Source organism: Crinia signifera, chromosome 5, assembly GCF_055691185.1.
Source record: "Crinia signifera chromosome 5, ASM5569118v1, whole genome shotgun sequence".
NCBI lineage: Eukaryota > Metazoa > Chordata > Amphibia > Anura > Myobatrachidae > Crinia > Crinia signifera.
In genome coordinates, this window is record NC_139221.1 from 5,607,630 (window position 1) to 5,624,843 (window position 17,214).

At 50.8% G+C, this 17,214-nt stretch overlaps 2 protein-coding genes across 3 annotated transcripts in view; one reads left to right on the forward strand and one right to left on the reverse strand.

The window, feature by feature from the left end:
• Window positions 1-2,778, forward strand: part of LOC146079829 (uncharacterized) — a 49,341-nt gene extending 46,563 nt beyond the window's left edge. Inside the window, exon 4 of the mRNA XM_083186469.1 lies at window positions 2,423-2,778. Coding sequence (XP_083042595.1) covers window positions 2,423-2,584 — 162 coding nt within the window. The 3' untranslated portion in view covers window positions 2,585-2,778. The remainder of the gene's footprint in view (window positions 1-2,422) is intronic.
• Window positions 2,779-6,227: 3,449 nt separating this feature from the next.
• KLHL18 (kelch like family member 18) overlaps window positions 6,228-17,214 on the reverse strand; it is a 47,822-nt gene continuing 36,835 nt past the window's right edge. For both annotated transcript variants that reach the window (XM_083186559.1, XM_083186561.1), the window contains exon 10: window positions 6,228-15,805. In XM_083186559.1, the coding sequence (XP_083042685.1) occupies window positions 15,419-15,805 (387 nt within the window). In that variant the 3' untranslated portion in view covers window positions 6,228-15,418. The remainder of the gene's footprint in view (window positions 15,806-17,214) is intronic.

A 17,214-nucleotide genomic window follows, 5' to 3' on the forward strand; every position in this document is an offset into this window, starting at 1 on the left:
GGCGCCACCACTAGGCAAATCTAGGCATTTGCCTAGGGCGCCGGCCACTGGAGGGCGGCATTTCGCCCCCCCCTCGCCGTGCCGCGGGGGTACCTGTCCTGCGGCTGTGTATATAAAGCTTGCGGCGGCGGGGGGTCCCTGCAGTCAAGAAATAACGAGCGCTATCCGCCTGGCTACGCGGAAGCGCTTCTGTTGTGGAAACACTGGCCGCACGCTGATTGGCTGAGATTCAGCCAATCAGCGTGCGCCGTGCGGCCAGTGTTTTCACAACAGAAGCGCTTCCGCGTAGCCAGGCGGATAGCGCTCGTTATTTCTTTACTGCAGGGACCCCCCGCTGCCGCCGCAAGCTTTATATACACAGCCGCAGGACAGGTACACACCCCCCCCCCCCCGGCACCGGGGCGCCCCCACCCCGACTCGCCTGGGGCGCTCCGGTGCCTTGCACCGGCCCTGGTAGTTCCCGTTATTCACATTAAACCACCGTGCAGAGTCAGATTCACATTACACTGCCCAGTAGAGTTCCTTATTTACATTACACCGCACACTTGTTTCCCTTACGAACATTACATGGCAAAGTAGTGTCCATTATTTCCATCACACCACACAGCAGTGTCTGTTATTCACATCACAATGCACAGTAGTCATGCATTTACATTAATCCGCACAGTAGTGTTCCTTATTTACATAGCTCTACATAGAAGTGTCCATTATACACATTACACCACACCGTATGGTGCCGGTTATTCACATTACATTGCACAGTAGTGTCCATTATACATAACAGTCTGCATAGTATTCACATTACAATGCTCAGTAGTCTGTTCTTCACATTGGGGGTTATTCTGGTTCACTCGGAAAGGCACAATCACTCTCCAATGGACAAAACCATGTGCATTGCAGGTGGGGCTGATGTAACACATGCAGAGAGCGTTAGATTTGGGTGGGGTTTGTACTTCAAACTGATATCTATATTGCAGTGTAAAAATAAAGCAGCCAGTATTTACCCTGCACAGAAACAATAAAACACCTAAATCTAACTCTCTCTGTACATGTTACATCTGCCCCACACTGATTATGCCTTTGCGAGTGAACAAGAATAACCCCCACTATACACCACACAGTAGTGGCAGTTATTAACATTACACCATGCAGTAATAGTCATTAGTTACAACTCCACTGCTGCACAATGCTGCTAGTGAGGAGCAATCATCTGACCCCAACCTCCCACTCCCCAGATCCGCCACTGCAAAAAGCAGCACTTGGGTCTCCATGTAACAATGACACAAAATGATTCTGCAGACATGTAACATGTCTTCAGGAAAAAATTAGAGACAGCGCCGATTCAAGTTTTTAAACAATATACATAATTTATTAAAACATTTTTTAGCATTTAACAATTACACATTAATCACCGGCCGGCAATATATAGAAAATAATTATTCATAAAATTGAAAATAAAATGTATTATAAAAAAAAGGGGGGGGGGGGAAGAGGTTAATTGAAGGATAATCCCTTTAGGGAGTGCTTATTATATTAACAGCCCAACTTGGATTAGCATGCTCGCATTCTTGTAATAGCCTATATAAGGCAGTTTTAGTCCAGTTAGTATAGGTAGCTCTCTCACAGCTCCTCTAAATTAGTAGGTGTTAATGTACAATGAAGGATGTACATCCTTCTGAGGAAGCCGCTGAACCCCGAGGCGGAGAAACGCGTAAAGGAACTATACATCGGTACCGGTACCATCTATTGCTTGAAGTCAATCTTTTTGCCACCAATCCAGGAGCGTGGACGAGTCCGCCTGGCTGCACTGCACTTGCAGAGAATCTGCAGCTGAAGCCCGAGAGCTACACCTGAAGCTTGGCAAGTTACCCCCCAAAAAATAACCTTACTAATATGGTTGATGCTATTGCTAATTAGCAAGTATTCTTTGGACATTGTACATTAACACCTACTAATTTAGAGGAGCTGTGAGAGAGCTACCTATACTAACTGGACTAAAACTGCCTTATATAGGCTATTACAAGAATGCGAGCATACTAATCCAAGTTGGGCTGATAATATAATAAGCACTCCCTAAAGGGATTATCCTTCAATTAACCTCTTCCCCCCCCCCCTTTTTTTAGAATACATTTTATTTTCAATTTTATGAATAATTATTTTCTATATATTGCCGGCCGGTGATTAATGTGTAATTGTTAAATGCTAAAAAATTTTTTAATAAATTATGTATATTGTTTAAAAACTTGAATCAGCGCTGTCTCTAATTTTTTCCTGTGGTTTTTTCGTGCATCTCAAGGGGTGGAGTATCCCCTTGATAGTGACAGCAGCAGATCCAAGATTATATATTTGCACTTTTGCGCTCTGACAAATTGTTTTTTCTAGAATGTAACATTGCTGATCTTATACTTCTATCCTGCTCCAGGGGGCCACCGAGAAGACGACTGTGGACGTCACGCCGATTAATCCCAGCAGGAACGATGCCATTGTTGAGGGCTCCGGTGATGATCAGGAGGAATACATCGAAGATGACGGCTGGAATCTCTCGCGCTGTTTGGGGTGTATTTTTGGAATGTTAAATAGATAGTGATTCAATTATAATCCAGAGTGAATCTAAATATTTGACCTGCGGTGATTGGCTGGAAGCAAGCGATTCTGGAATACACTGTGGGACAAATACATTTCTTTCTGACGAATAAGTAATACGTTCAATCAACTAGAAACGATAAAGGGATCATAGAGTCCAGCTGAGAAGACGATAATTTGCTCATCAATGCTAGATGCAGTAGGGGCTACATGCTTGGGGGGGGGGGGAGGTACAGTAAGTCTTCCATCATCACAGTGGGTGCGGTTCTACAGGAAATTGTTGGACAGTCAACTCTGTATGGTCGACAGGACAAGAAAGTCGACAGTGTAAAACTTTTTTGTTTTGGGGGTCATTTTATGGGTTTCATCATATGTAACCCAAATTAGCCTACTTTTCCCAAAAAGTCCACTTGGGTGGTAAATGAACCAAAAGTTTTGCTAATAATAGAAACATTCGTTAGAACCGACACACAAGCTGCAAACTGCTCGGCCACCTTATGTATACCCACAGCAGGCAGGGCCCTCCGCACTACCTGTTACCAGTCACTGTGCGCAGCTTGCTTCATGTCCCCTCAATGCGCAGCGCTGTGTAATGTTAGTGCTTTAACAATAAATGAATGGCTGACATGTATGTTTTCTATACGGAGTGGTATCACTTTGACCTTCCCCAATAGAACTTGTTCTACTGCATAGAACAGTAGCTGCACCAAACACAGTGCTGACCTATGGCGTGTCTATCTGTGTACACATTGCTGGGCCCAAACTGTGGTGCAGCTGGTGCTCTATTGTAATGAGCTCAGAAACAGCAGAGAATCTACATGCATGGCCTCAGAGGACCATCACTAGGTTCTGTGACACAGGGTCAGAGGGCCACCGGTAGCCTCTGTGAGGCTGGGTCAGAGGATCACCGGTAGCCTCTGTGAGGCAGGGTCAGAGGAGCACCGGTAGGTTCTGTGAGGCAGGGTCCAGCAGAGACTTCCTCCTGTGGGCCAGTCTGACCCTGGCTCCTCTCAGGCCTCCACTACCACTGTATGTAGATGACACTTAACTCTACCCCTCCACCCGTGTCTGCTCACTTTCTCTCATATCACCTCCAGAGTATCTCGTTACATCGATCCCTCACTTAGTGACACTGACTCCTCATCATGAGATATACCACGACCACGCTTCTCCTGACCGTCACCTCTCCTCCGATACTCATCCTACATCTCTAACCTCACCATGAGATGCACCACGACCATCCTTTTCCTGACCGTCACCTCCCCTCCGATACTCATCCTACATCTCTAACCTCACCATGAGATGCACCACGACCACGCTTTTCCTGACCGTCACCTCTCCTCCGATACTCATCCTACATCTCTAACCTCACCATGAGATGCACCACGACCACGCTTTTCCTGACCGTCACCTCTCCTCCGATACTCATCCTACATCTCTAACCTCACCATGAGATGCACCACGACCACCCTTTTCCTGACCGTCACCTCCCCTCCGATACTCATCCTACATCTCTAACCTCACCATGAGATGCACCACGACCACGCTTTTCCTGACCGTCACCTCTCCTCCGATACTCATCCTACATCTCTAACCTCACCATGAGATGCACCATGACCACGCTTTTCCTGACCGTCACCTCTCCTCCGATACTCATCCTACATTTCTAACCTCACCATGAGATGCACCATGACCACGCTTTTCCTGACCGTCACCTCTCCTCCGATACTCATCCTACATCTCTAACCTCACCATGAGATGCACCACGACCACGCTTTTCCTGACCGTCACCTCTCCTCCGATACTCATCCTACATCTCTAACCTCACCATGAGATGCACCATGACAACGCTTTTCCTGACCGTCACCTCTCCTCCGATACTCATCCTACATTTCTAACCTCACCATGAGATGCACCACGACCACGCTTTTCCTGACCGTCACCTCTCCTCCGATACTCATCCTACATTTCTAACCTCACCATGAGATGCACCACGACCACGCTTCTCCTGACCGTCACCTCTCCTCCGATACTCATCCTACATCTCTAACCTCACCATGAGATGCACCACGACCACGCTTTTCCTGACCGTCACCTCTCCTCCGATACTCATCCTACATCTTTAACCTCACCTGCGAGTGGATCTATTTGCAACTCATTCGCAGATTTGCACGACGCGGGTTATCTTTTCAACCTCCCCATCAGCGAGTGCCATAGCACAACCACCCCACCAGAGAGCGCCACAGCACAATCTCCCCACCACAGTGCACCTTCCCCACCAGGGTGCCACAAAGCAACCCTCTCACCAGAGCTCCACAGCGCAACCGCCCCATCAGCGAGCGCCATAGCACAACCACCCCACCAGAGAGCACCACAGCGCAACCTCCCCACCAGTGCACCTTCCCCACCAGCAAGAGTACCACATCGCAACCCCCCCACCAGAGAGAGCCACAGCAAAAACCTCCCCACCAGAGAGGGCCACAGCACAACCTCCCCACCTGCGAGAGCACCACAGCGCAATCACCCCACCAGCAGGAGCTACATCGCAACCTCCCCACCAGAAGGAACCATAAACCCACCTGTGAGCACCACAGCACACCCTTCTTCCCACCTGAGAAACAAGCAGCATCCGGAATTATTCCTTGTGTATGGCCTTAGCAGGTTATACACGTACCAGCAGGGCCTTGTGACCTGTGTCGGTCATGTTTTACTCCCAATAACAAGGTTGTGCACATAATGATAATACCATGTAAAAAACAGAAATAACAATTACCCAGCGTGCAGCCTCTATGTGGAGAACGTGGAAGCTTCTCTGTGTAATAAAGTTGAAAGAAAAAGAAATAATAAAAAAAAAATGGCGTGGGGTCCCCCCGACCGGCTATTACCAGTCCTGGGCTAATTGAGCCGGTCCTGGTTACAGAAATACAGGGGGGGAAATCTGGGGTCCTCCTGTATTTCTATAACCAGCTCTTGGCCCGGTCCTAGTTCCCAAAATACAGGGCACAAAATGGGTAGGGTCCCCCGTGTTTTGGAAACCAGCTCCGGGCTCAAACAGCCAGCAGTCTCATGCCACAGCCGGGGGACACTTTTTACATAAGGTCCCCCGGGCTAAAGCATGATCACCATTGCTGGTCAGCCGAGCCGGGGCACCCCAATAAAGGTCCTGCCTCACTCCGGGGGAACCCCAGCCTCGGGTCTGTCCGCGCCACCCCTGGGCTGTGGGTGGCGGGCTGATGATAAATTGGTGGCCAGTGTGTATAAAATAAAACCATTGGTGACCAGTGTGATTGTACTTGCAGCAGCAGCCTCAGACAGGAAGAGATATTCACGAGGAGGGACAGAGCAGGAAGGAGAGAGGAGGGTGCAGCCAGTGGGAGGAGGTATCACAGCGGCGATACATCTCCTGGCATGCGGCGGTGACCAGCGACGGATTTAACCGGCTGCTGGTGCGACCAAGGAGGTGCAGTGCAATGTGCACGGGAATGCACCTTGCATCGTGGCTCCTGTCATGTACATGTCCTTCCTGCACGTACATAGCCCTCATGTACGGGCACCATTACTCTGTAGCACTGGTTGTACTCTGCAATATACTGATTCTGGATGATAATTTGGCGCCATCACTGCGGATCAATAAGAGACAGACGTTATCACTTTCATTTATTTAACAGATAAAAATACAAATAAAAACAAAAGAAACAATTACTTACAATCATCACATGAAAAGAACAGTCTAGAAAGCACCAAACCATACCCACGGGACGATTTCACATTTACACAAGGATTACAATGCACACAGGAGAGTAAACATTGAAGGGAGTCATTGGGGGAGGGGCTGTCACAGAACCACGCTGTAAATCCACAGGAATGCCGCTCTACATAGCACTACACAGAACGCCCAGAGCTAGCTGATTGTAAGCAATCTGATTGGTGATTATTAGAGGTAGATGCCGGAGGGATCTCTCCCAACGGTCAGGACAGACCTATATTCAGGGGGCAAAATGGATGACCACTCTGCCAACGGGCATGAGAGAGCAAGCAGGGTACAGAGCGACCGCCCAGTGACGCGTACATGAGAGCGAGCAGGGTAGAGAATGACCGCCCAGTGACGCGTACATGAGAGCGAGCAGGGTACAGAGCGACCGCCCAGTGACGCGTACATGAGAGCGAGCAGGGTAGAGAGCGACCGCCCAGTGACACGTACATGAGAGCGAGCAGGGTACAGAGCGACCGCCCAGTGACGCGTGCATGAGAGCGAGCAGGGTACAGAGCGACCGCCCAGTGACGCGTGCATGAGAGCGAGCAGGGTACAGAGCGACCGCCCAGTGACGCGTACATGAGAGGAGCAGGGTAGAGAATGACCGCCCAGTGACACGTACATGAGAGCGAGCAGGGTACAGAGCGACCGCACAGTGACGCGTACATGAGAGCGAGCAGGGTACAGAGCGACCGCCCAGTGACGCTTACATGAGAGCGAGCAGGGTAGAGAATGACCGCCCAGTGACACGTACATGAGAGCGAGCAGGGTACAGAGCGACCGCCCAGTGACACGTACATGAGAGCGAGCAGGGTACAGAGCGACCGCCCAGTGACACGTACATGAGAGCGAGCAGGGTACAGAGCGACCGCACAGTGACGCGTACATGAGAGCGAGCAGGGTACAGAGCGACCGCCCAGTGACACGTACATGAGAGCGAGCAGGGTACAGAGCCACCGCCCAGTGATCCGTGCATGAGAGCGAGCAGGGTACAGAGCGACCGCCCAGTGACGCGTACATGAGAGCGAGCAGGGTACAGAGTGACCGCCCAGTGACGCACACATGAGAGCGAGCAGGGTACAGAGCGACCGCCCAGTGACGCGTACATGAGAGCGAGAAGGGTACAGAGCGACCGCCCAGTGACGCTTACATGAGAGCGAGCAGGGTACCGAGCGACCGCCCAGTGACGCTTACATGAGAGCGAGCAGGGTACAGAGCGACCGCCCAGTGACGCGTACATGAGAGCGAGCAGGGTACAGAGCGACCGCCCAGTGACGCGTACATGAGAGCGAGCAGGGTACAGAGCGACCGCCCAGTGACGCGTACATGAGAGCGAGAAGGGTACAGAGCGACCGCCCAGTGACGCGTACATGAGAGCGAGCAGGGTACAGAGCGACCGCCCAGTGACGCGTACATGAGAGCGAGAAGGGTACAGAGCGACCGCCCCGTGACACGTACATGAGAGCGAGCAGGGTACAGAGCGACCGCCCAGTGACGCGTACATGAGAGCGAGCAGGGTACAGAGCGACCGCCCCGTGACGCGTACATGAGAGCGAGCAGGGTACAGTGCGACCGCCCAGTGACGCGTACATGAGAGCGAGCAGGGTACAGAGCGACCGCCCCGTGACGCGTACATGAGAGCGAGCAGGGTACAGAGCGACCGCCCAGTGACGCGTACATGAGAGCGAGCAGGGTACAGAGCGACCGCCCCGTGACGCGTACATGAGAGCGAGCAGGGTACAGTGCGACCGCCCAGTGACGCGTACATGAGAGCGAGCAGGGTACAGTGCGACCGCCCAGTGACGCGTACACGAGAGCGAGCAGGGTACAGAGCGACCGCCCCGTGACACGTACATGAGAGCGAGCAGGGTACAGAGCGACCACCCAGTGACGCGTACATGAGAGCGAGCAGGGTACAGAGCGACCGCCCAGTGACGCAGGTCATGTCGCTGAACACTTGCTCCGGATCCAGAGCTCCATACAGATGTCTCGCCAGCTCCTAGAAGTCACCCACAGATTAAGAAACAGCGTTCGGGTCACCAGCCCGATTACAGGACAACTTGTACATTGTGGCTAAAGTCAAATAAATTGCACTTAATTCCACTTAAAGGAAATGGGTAACTTCATGTTGTGCAGCAGGGGGGCAGATGTAACATGTTCACAGGTGTGGGAGGGGCGTGTCCTAGCTCAGAGCTACATTGCAGTGTGGGGATAAAGCTGCCCAGCATGTGTGGGCTACATGCAGAAGCAGCCAGTAACTGAGCACCTGGGTAACACCATGCTGCGCTGCAGGGGGGCAGATGTAACATGTGCAGAGATATTTAGATTTCGGTGGGGCGTGTCAAAACCTAAATTGAAAATGCAGTGTAGAGTTCCAGATTACAGTTACTTGCCAATCAGCATCAGGTCTGTGTAATAGAACCCAGCTATACCAGAGAGGGGAGAGTGATGCAGCAATGTATGACCGGGGATTCCGCGCTCTGTGCCATTACCGCGGACATCATCTCAGCTTATAGTGATGCAGCAATGTATGACCGGGGATTCCGCGCTCTGTGCCATTACCGCGGACATCATCTCAGCTTATAGTGATGCAGCAATGTATGACCGGGGATTCCGCGCTCTGTGCCATTACCGCGGACATCATCTCAGCTTATAGTGATGCAGCAATGTATGACCGGGGATTCCGCGCTCTGTGCCATTACCGCGGACATCATCTCAGCTTATAGTGATGCAGCAATGTATGACCGGGGACTCCGCGCTCTGTGCCATTACCGCGGACATCATCTCAGCTTATAGTGATGCAGCAATGTATGACCGGGGACTCCGCGCTCTGTGCCATTACCGCGGACATCATCTCAGCTTATAGTGATGCAGCAATGTATGACCGGGGATTCCGCGCTCTGTGCCATTACCGCGGACATCATCTCAGCTTATAGTGATGCAGCAATATATGACCGGGGATTCCGCGCTCTGTGCCATTACCGCGGACATCATCTCAGCTTATAGTGATGCAGCAATATATGACCGGGGATTCCGCGCTCTGTGCCATTACCGCGGACATCATCTCAGCTTATAGTGATGCAGCAATGTATGACCGGGGATTCCGCGCTCTGTGCCATTACCGCGGACATCATCTCAGCTTATAGTGATGCAGCAATGTATGACGGGACTCCGCGCTCTTTGCCATTACCGCGGACATCATCTCAGCTTATAGTGATGCAGCAATGTATGACCGGGGACTCCGCGCTCTGTGCCATTACCGCGGACATCATCTCAGCTTATAGTGATGCAGCAATGTATGACCGGGGACTCCGCGCTCTGTGCCATTACCGCGGACATCATCTCAGCTTATAGTGATGCAGCAATGTATGACCGGGGACTCCGCGCTCTGTGCCATTACCGCGGACATCATCTCAGCTTATAGTGATGCAGCAATGTATGACCGGGGACTCCGCGCTCTGTGCCATTACCGCGGACATCATCTCAGCTTATAGTGATGCAGCAATGTATGACCGGGGACTCCGCGCTCTGTGCCATTACCGCGGACATCATCTCAGCTTATAGTGATGCAGCAATGTATGACCGGGGACTCCGCGCTCTGTGCCATTACCGCGGACATCATCTCAGCTTATAGTGATGCAGCAATGTATGACCGGGGATTCCGCGCTCTGTGCCATTACCGCGGACATCATCTCAGCTTATAGTGATGCAGCAATGTATGGCCGGGGATTCCGCGCTCTGTGCCATTACCGCGGACATCATCTCGGCTTATAGTGATGCAGCAATGTATGACCGGGGATTCCGCGCTCTGTGCCATTACCGCGGACATCATCTCGGCTTATAGTGATGCAGCAATGTATGACCGGGGACTCCGCGCTCTGTGCCATTACCGCGGACATCATCTCAGCTTATAGTGATGCAGCAATGTATGACCGGGGATTCCGCGCTCTGTGCCATTACCGCGGACATCATCTCAGCTTATAGTGATGCAGCAATGTATGACCGGGGACTCCGCGCTCTGTGCCATTACCGCGGACATCATCTCAGCTTATAGTGATGCAGCAATGTATGACCGGGGATTCCGCGCTCTGTGCCATTACCGCGGACATCATCTCGGCTTATAGTGATGCAGCAATGTATGACCGGGGACTCCGCGCTCTGTGCCATTACCGCGGACATCATCTCAGCTTATAGTGATGCAGCAATGTATGGCCGGGGATTCCGCGCTCTGTGCCATTACCGCGGACATCATCTCAGCTTATAGTGATGCAGCAATGTATTACCGGGGACTCCGCGCTCTGTGCCATTACCGCGGACATCATCTCAGCTTATAGTGATGCAGCAATGTATGACCGGGGACTCCGCGCTCTGTGCCATTACCGCGGACATCATCTCAGCTTATAGTGATGCAGCAATGTATGACCGGGGACTCCGCGCTCTGTGCCATTACCGCGGACATCATCTCAGCTTATAGTGATGCAGCAATGTATGACCGGGGATTCCGCGCTCTGTGCCATTACCGCGGACATCATCTCAGCTTATAGTGATGCAGCAATGTATGACCGGGGATTCCGCGCTCTGTGCCATTACCGCGGACATCATCTCAGCTTATAGTGATGCAGCAATGTATGACCGGGGACTCCGCGCTCTGTGCCATTACCGCGGACATCATCTCAGCTTATAGTGATGCAGCAATGTATGACCGGGGATTCCGCGCTCTGTGCCATTACCGCGGACATCATCTCAGCTTATAGTGATGCAGCAATGTATGACCGGGGACTCCGCGTTCTGTGCCATTACCGCGGACATCATCTCAGCTTATAGTGATGCAGCAATGTATGACCGGGGACTCCGCGCTCTGTGCCATTACCGCGGACATCATCTCAGCTTATAGTGATGCAGCAATGTATGACCGGGGACTCCGCGCTCTGTGCCATTACCGCGGACATCATCTCAGCTTATAGCATCAATAATGGGATGCCCTGATTGGCTACTTGTCTTTGGTCACAATCGATTGAATACAATAGGCTTCCCAAATAAATACGGACAACAGAGGTAGAGTACCGAACATTACATCAGCTCTTCTACAAAAGCTCCGCCCCCTGCGACAGGCGACGGTTTGCAATAAAGCTATAAATAGTTGGGTAGATCAGGTGATGGGCGAGCCACTTCTATCGGACAGGACCAGGTGACCCGGCTACGAGCCCCCAGACTGGCCACGCGCACATATGGAGGGTAATATACAGTCTATACGCGGTGATATTGTTCCCAGCTAGAAGTCACATTCACAAGTCTATAAAACGCCAAAAGCCAAGAGTATAAATATATTAACATCACGCACATTGCGACATGAAACCCGTATGAGGCGGACAGCGAGGGGGGATTGTCACCAGGAACCTGCACCCCTCCAACACCATCCCATGCATGCCAGAGGAAGGAGACAGACTCAGCAGGCATCCTATTAGCATAAACAGACACACCAGGAACCTGCACCCCTCCAACACCATCCCATGCATGTCAGAGGAAGGAGACAGACTCAGCAGGCATCCTATTAGCATAAACAGACACACCAGGAACCTGCACCCCTCCAACACCATCCCATGCATGTCAGAGGAAGGAGACAGACTCAGCAGGCATCCTATTAGCATAAACAGACACACCAGGAACCTGCACCCCTCCAACACCATCCCATGCATGTCAGAGGAAGGAGACAGACTCAGCAGGCATCCTATTAGCATAAACAGACACACCAGGAACCTGCACCCCTCCAACACCATCCCATGCATGTCAGAGGAAGGAGACAGACTCAGCAGGCATCCTATTAGCATAAACAGACACACCAGGAACCTGCACCCCTCCAACACCATCCCATGCATGCCACAGGAAGGAGACAGACTCAGCAGGCATCCTATTAGCATAAACAGACAGATTGTCACTTCTCCGGCGCACAGATAGTGAATAAGCCCCTCTGTTTCCCTTGCGTGCGCCTGCACATTACATTTACTCACGGAGGAATCACGGTGACGTGTTACCAGATAGGTCACCACAATATCATTTATCTGCAGCAGTGGCTATCCGCTGCTGAGGAACTACAATACCAAGCATGACCTGCCAGCTACAGGTAGGTGCCCATGGCTGGGTTAGGTCACGATCCTGTAGTAAGAGAGGGGCCATGTAACGCACACATATGATTCACATTGCTGTCTGTACATGTAAAATACACGCACACATATGATTCTCATTGCTGTCTGTACACGTATAATACACACACACACGTATAATACACGCATGATTCTCATTGCTGTCTGTACATGTATAATAATATGCACACGTATGATTCTCATTGCGGTCTGTACACGTTTAATACACGCACACGTATGATTCTCGTTGCTGTCTGCACACGTATAATACATGCATGATTCTCATTGGTGTCTGTACACGTATAATACACACACACGTATGATTCTCATTGCTGCCTGTACACGTATAATACACACACACGTGTGATTCTCATTGCTGTCTGTACACGTATAATACACGCACACATATGATTCTCATTGCTGTCTGCACACGTATAATACACGCACACGTATGATTCTCATTGCTGTCTGCACACGTATGATACATGCATGATTCTCATTGGTGTCTGTACACGTATAATACACACACACGTAAGATTCTCATTGCTGTCTGCACACGTATAATACACGCACACGTATGATTCTCATTGCTGTCTGCACACGTATAATACATGCATGATTCTCATTGGTGTCTGTACACGTATAATACACACACACGTAAGATTCTCATTGCTGCCTGTACACGTATAATACACACACACGTAAGATTCTCATTGCTGCCTGCACACGTATAATACACGCACACGTATGATTCTCATTGCTGTCTGCACACGTATAATACACGCATGATTCTCATTACTGTCTGTACATGTATAATACACACACACATATGATTCTCATTGCTGTCTGTACACGTATAATACACACACATATGATTCTCATTGCTGCCTGCACACGTATAATACACGCACACGTATGATTCTCATTGCTGTCTGCACACGTATAATACACGCATGATTCTCATTACTGTCTGTACATGTATAATACACACACACGTATGATTCTCATTGCTGTCTGTACACGTATAATACACACACACATATGATTCTCATTGCTGTCTGTACACGTATAATACACGCACACGTATGATACACACAGAGGACATTAATATGCTGCATATAACCAGCTGACAGGGAACACGCGTTCCTCTATCAAAGGCACGAAAACCTCACAAATGCCTAATTGTGCTTAATCCACAGGACAGAACAGACCATGTGCGGGGTGTGATGTCATACCCTGTCATTAGTGATGTCATACGTCACGCTCAGGCCTAGCCATTAGTAATGCGAGGGTACCACACATCCATAGCTGCAGGGGGCATATAATAAGCGGCACATTCTACATTCATTGCGGAATATTCCCACAGGACCGATACCAAGGAAACATGGAAGAAATAGGTTAGAGAACATTCTATGCAGACCGGCAATAGTGCCGCGTGTCATCGGTGCCATGATCCTGGCACAGGTACACGGTGCCCCCATGGCAGACATCCTGTGCCAACTTACCTGAGAGGTCAGAAAACCACAAACCCCTGTTGTATATGATTAATACAGCGCTCAGCGCCAATCTGCACCCGTCATGCTGCCTTCTATCAGTCTGTATCATTTATAAATCATAGATTCCACTAGCAAAGAAAAAAGCCTGCATCACACAGCGCCCCCCTGTGGCGGATGAGAATGCAGCAGTGTGGGGTACATGTCCAGACACAGCATAAGCTCGTGCTGGCATGACACTTGGGTTATGTAGAGCCCCACTTGATGTATTACCTGTCGGGAGGGGGATCATTAGCAATACAACCATATGCCAGATGTGCTGTAACAGGGTCATCCTATCCTATCACATAGTGTGGCCCCGAGACCTGCACAAGAGCCCCATTGGGTTCACTTACTGCAACACTACAGAGGCAGACATTTTGTTGTAGCAGGTGACTGGGGTCCTTGTGAGAGGACCCTACTGACCAGATAGGCACCCTCCATTAGGTATAGGTCCTCTGGATATAGGTGACAGGACTGCCGGGTACTTGTGTAATTTCACGGCGCCAGCATGGCGCCGTGCGTCTGAGTTCCCTTGCGGGGCTCGCTTAGCTCGCCCACGCTGCGGGCTCGGTGGCTCGCCACGCTATTTAGAATCAACTCCATGCCAACATGGATAGTGCGGGTATGAACTATCCATGTTGGCATGGAGTTAAGTTACTTTTTTTAACATAGTTTGTGGCGAGCGTAGAACCCGGAAGTAGCACGGCGCCATGCACAAGTACCGACTGCCGACACTGGATATGGGCCACAGGACTGCCGACACTGGATATAGGTAATAGTACTACCGCCACTGGCCACAGACAACAGGACTGCTGACACTGGATATGGATGATAGAAATGACGACACTGTCCACAGCCGACAGGACTGCCGACACTGGATATGGGCCACAGGACTGCTGACACTGGATATGGGCCACAGGACTGCTGACACTGGATATGGGAAACAGGACTGCAACCAGTGGCCACAGCAGACAGGACCGTCACCGCTAGATATAGGGAACAGGACTGCTGACACTGTATAAGGATGATAGAACTGCCGACAGGACCGTCACCGCTATAGATAACAGGACTACCTGTGCTGGATATAGGCGAGGACCGTAAGCCAATGAAAGCTTAGAATACATTCCACCAAGCGCCGTCAGAGCTAGAAGCACCTAGAGAGGTTTGTGGGTCAGGAAACTATGGCACCATGATCATCGCAGTCACCTTCAGTTATACAGTAATAGATTGCAAGCTCCTGGGCTCATGACTTTGGTGCAGAAGCGACCCTCATACATACATTCGTTATACTGATACAGAGGAACACACAAGGATACGCAGGGCCGCCAGCACCTGGAGATACCTCACAATAATGAGCCCGTTTCCCAGACACGGTGGGATATGTTCTTGGTGCGGTCCACGCGCCGCTATATGGTAAGTAGTGGTATACACCCCACCCCAACGCCACCCTCGTGGCACACCATGGGCGCCATAAACGTCCAGCGATTGGTCTCCGAGTCGTACATCTCTACAGAGTTCAAGTTGGACTGACCGTCGTAACCACCCACGGCATAGAGACGGCCGCAGTTGGCGACGAGAGAGACGCGGCTGCGCCGGGTGTTCATGGGGGTAATGAGGTACCATTGGTCCGCCATGGAGTTGTAAACCTCTGCAACGCTCAGGAAGGCGGAGCCATCGTATCCGCCGCAGATGAACATCTTGCTACCCAATGAGGCAGATCCGTGGCGGCAGCGCTTGTTCAACATGCTGGCCACGGGGTACCACGTCGTGGCATGCTGGTTGTAGTATTCCATCTGCGGAGGGAAGGGGAGTAACATGAGGGGCACGTAGCATAACACACATACACACACATATACATATATACACATACATTGCTCAAAAATATAAAGGGAACACTAACATAACACATCCTAGATCTGAATGAATGAAATATTCTTATTAAATACTTTGTTCTGTACATAGCTGAATGTGCTGACAACAAAAATTATCAATGGAAAGCAAATGTATTAACCCATGGAGGTCTGGATTTGGAGTCACACTCAAAACTAAAGTGGAAAAACACACTACGGGCTGATCCAACTTTGATGTAATGTCCTTAAAACAAGTCAGAATGAGGCTCAGTAGTGTGTGTGTGTGTGGCCTCCACGTGCCTGTATGACCTCCCTACAACGCCTGGGCATGCTCCTGATGAGGTGGCGGATGGTCTCCTGAGGGATCTCCTCCCAGACCTGGAATAAAGCATCTGCCAACTCCTGGACAGTCTGTGGTGTAACGTGGCGTTGGTGGATGGAGCGAGACACGATGTCCCAGATGTGCTCAGTTGGATTCAGGTCTGGGGAACGGGCGGCCAGTCCATAGCATCAATGCCTTCTTCTTGCAGGAACTGCTGACACACTCCAGCCACATGAGGTCTGGCATTGTCTTGCATTAGGAGGAACCCAGGGCCAACCGCACCAGCATGTGGTCCCATACGGGGTCTGAGGATCTCATCTCGGTACCTAATGGCAGTCAGGCTACCTCTGGCGAGCACATGGAGGGCTGTGTGGCCCCCAAAGAAATGCCACCCCACACCATTACTGACCCACTGCCAAACCGGTCATGCTGGAGGATGTTGCAGGCAGCAGAACGTTCCCCTTGGCGTCTCCAGACTCTGTCACATGTGCTTAGTGTGAACCTGCTTTTATATGTGAAGAGCACAGGGCGCCAGTGGTGAATTTGCCAATCTTGGTGTTCTCTGGCAAATGCCAAACGTCCTACACGGTGTTGGGCTGTAAGCACAACCCCCACCTGTGGACGTCCGGCCCTCATACCACCCTCATGGAGTCTGGTTCTGACCGTTTGAGTAGACACATGCACATTTGTGGCCTGCTGGAGGTCATTTTGCAGGGCTCTGGCAGTGCTCCTCCTGTTCCTCCTGCACCAGCTTTCAAAAGTGACCAAAACCTCAGCCGGAAAGCACAGGAGCTGCAAAGTGGTCTGTGGTCACCACCTGCAGAACATCTCCTTTACTGTTGTCTCTATTCCATCCAGCATGCACAAGTGATTGTCAATCAGTGTCGCTTCCTAAGTTTAACACACTTTTACTAATGTAACAAAGCTCACATACATGAAGGCATAAAGACATCAGCATATAGCGTAGTCACCGCGGAGTTAGCAGAGGCGTCTCCACATCAGCGTAGTCACCGCGGAGTTAGCAGAGGCG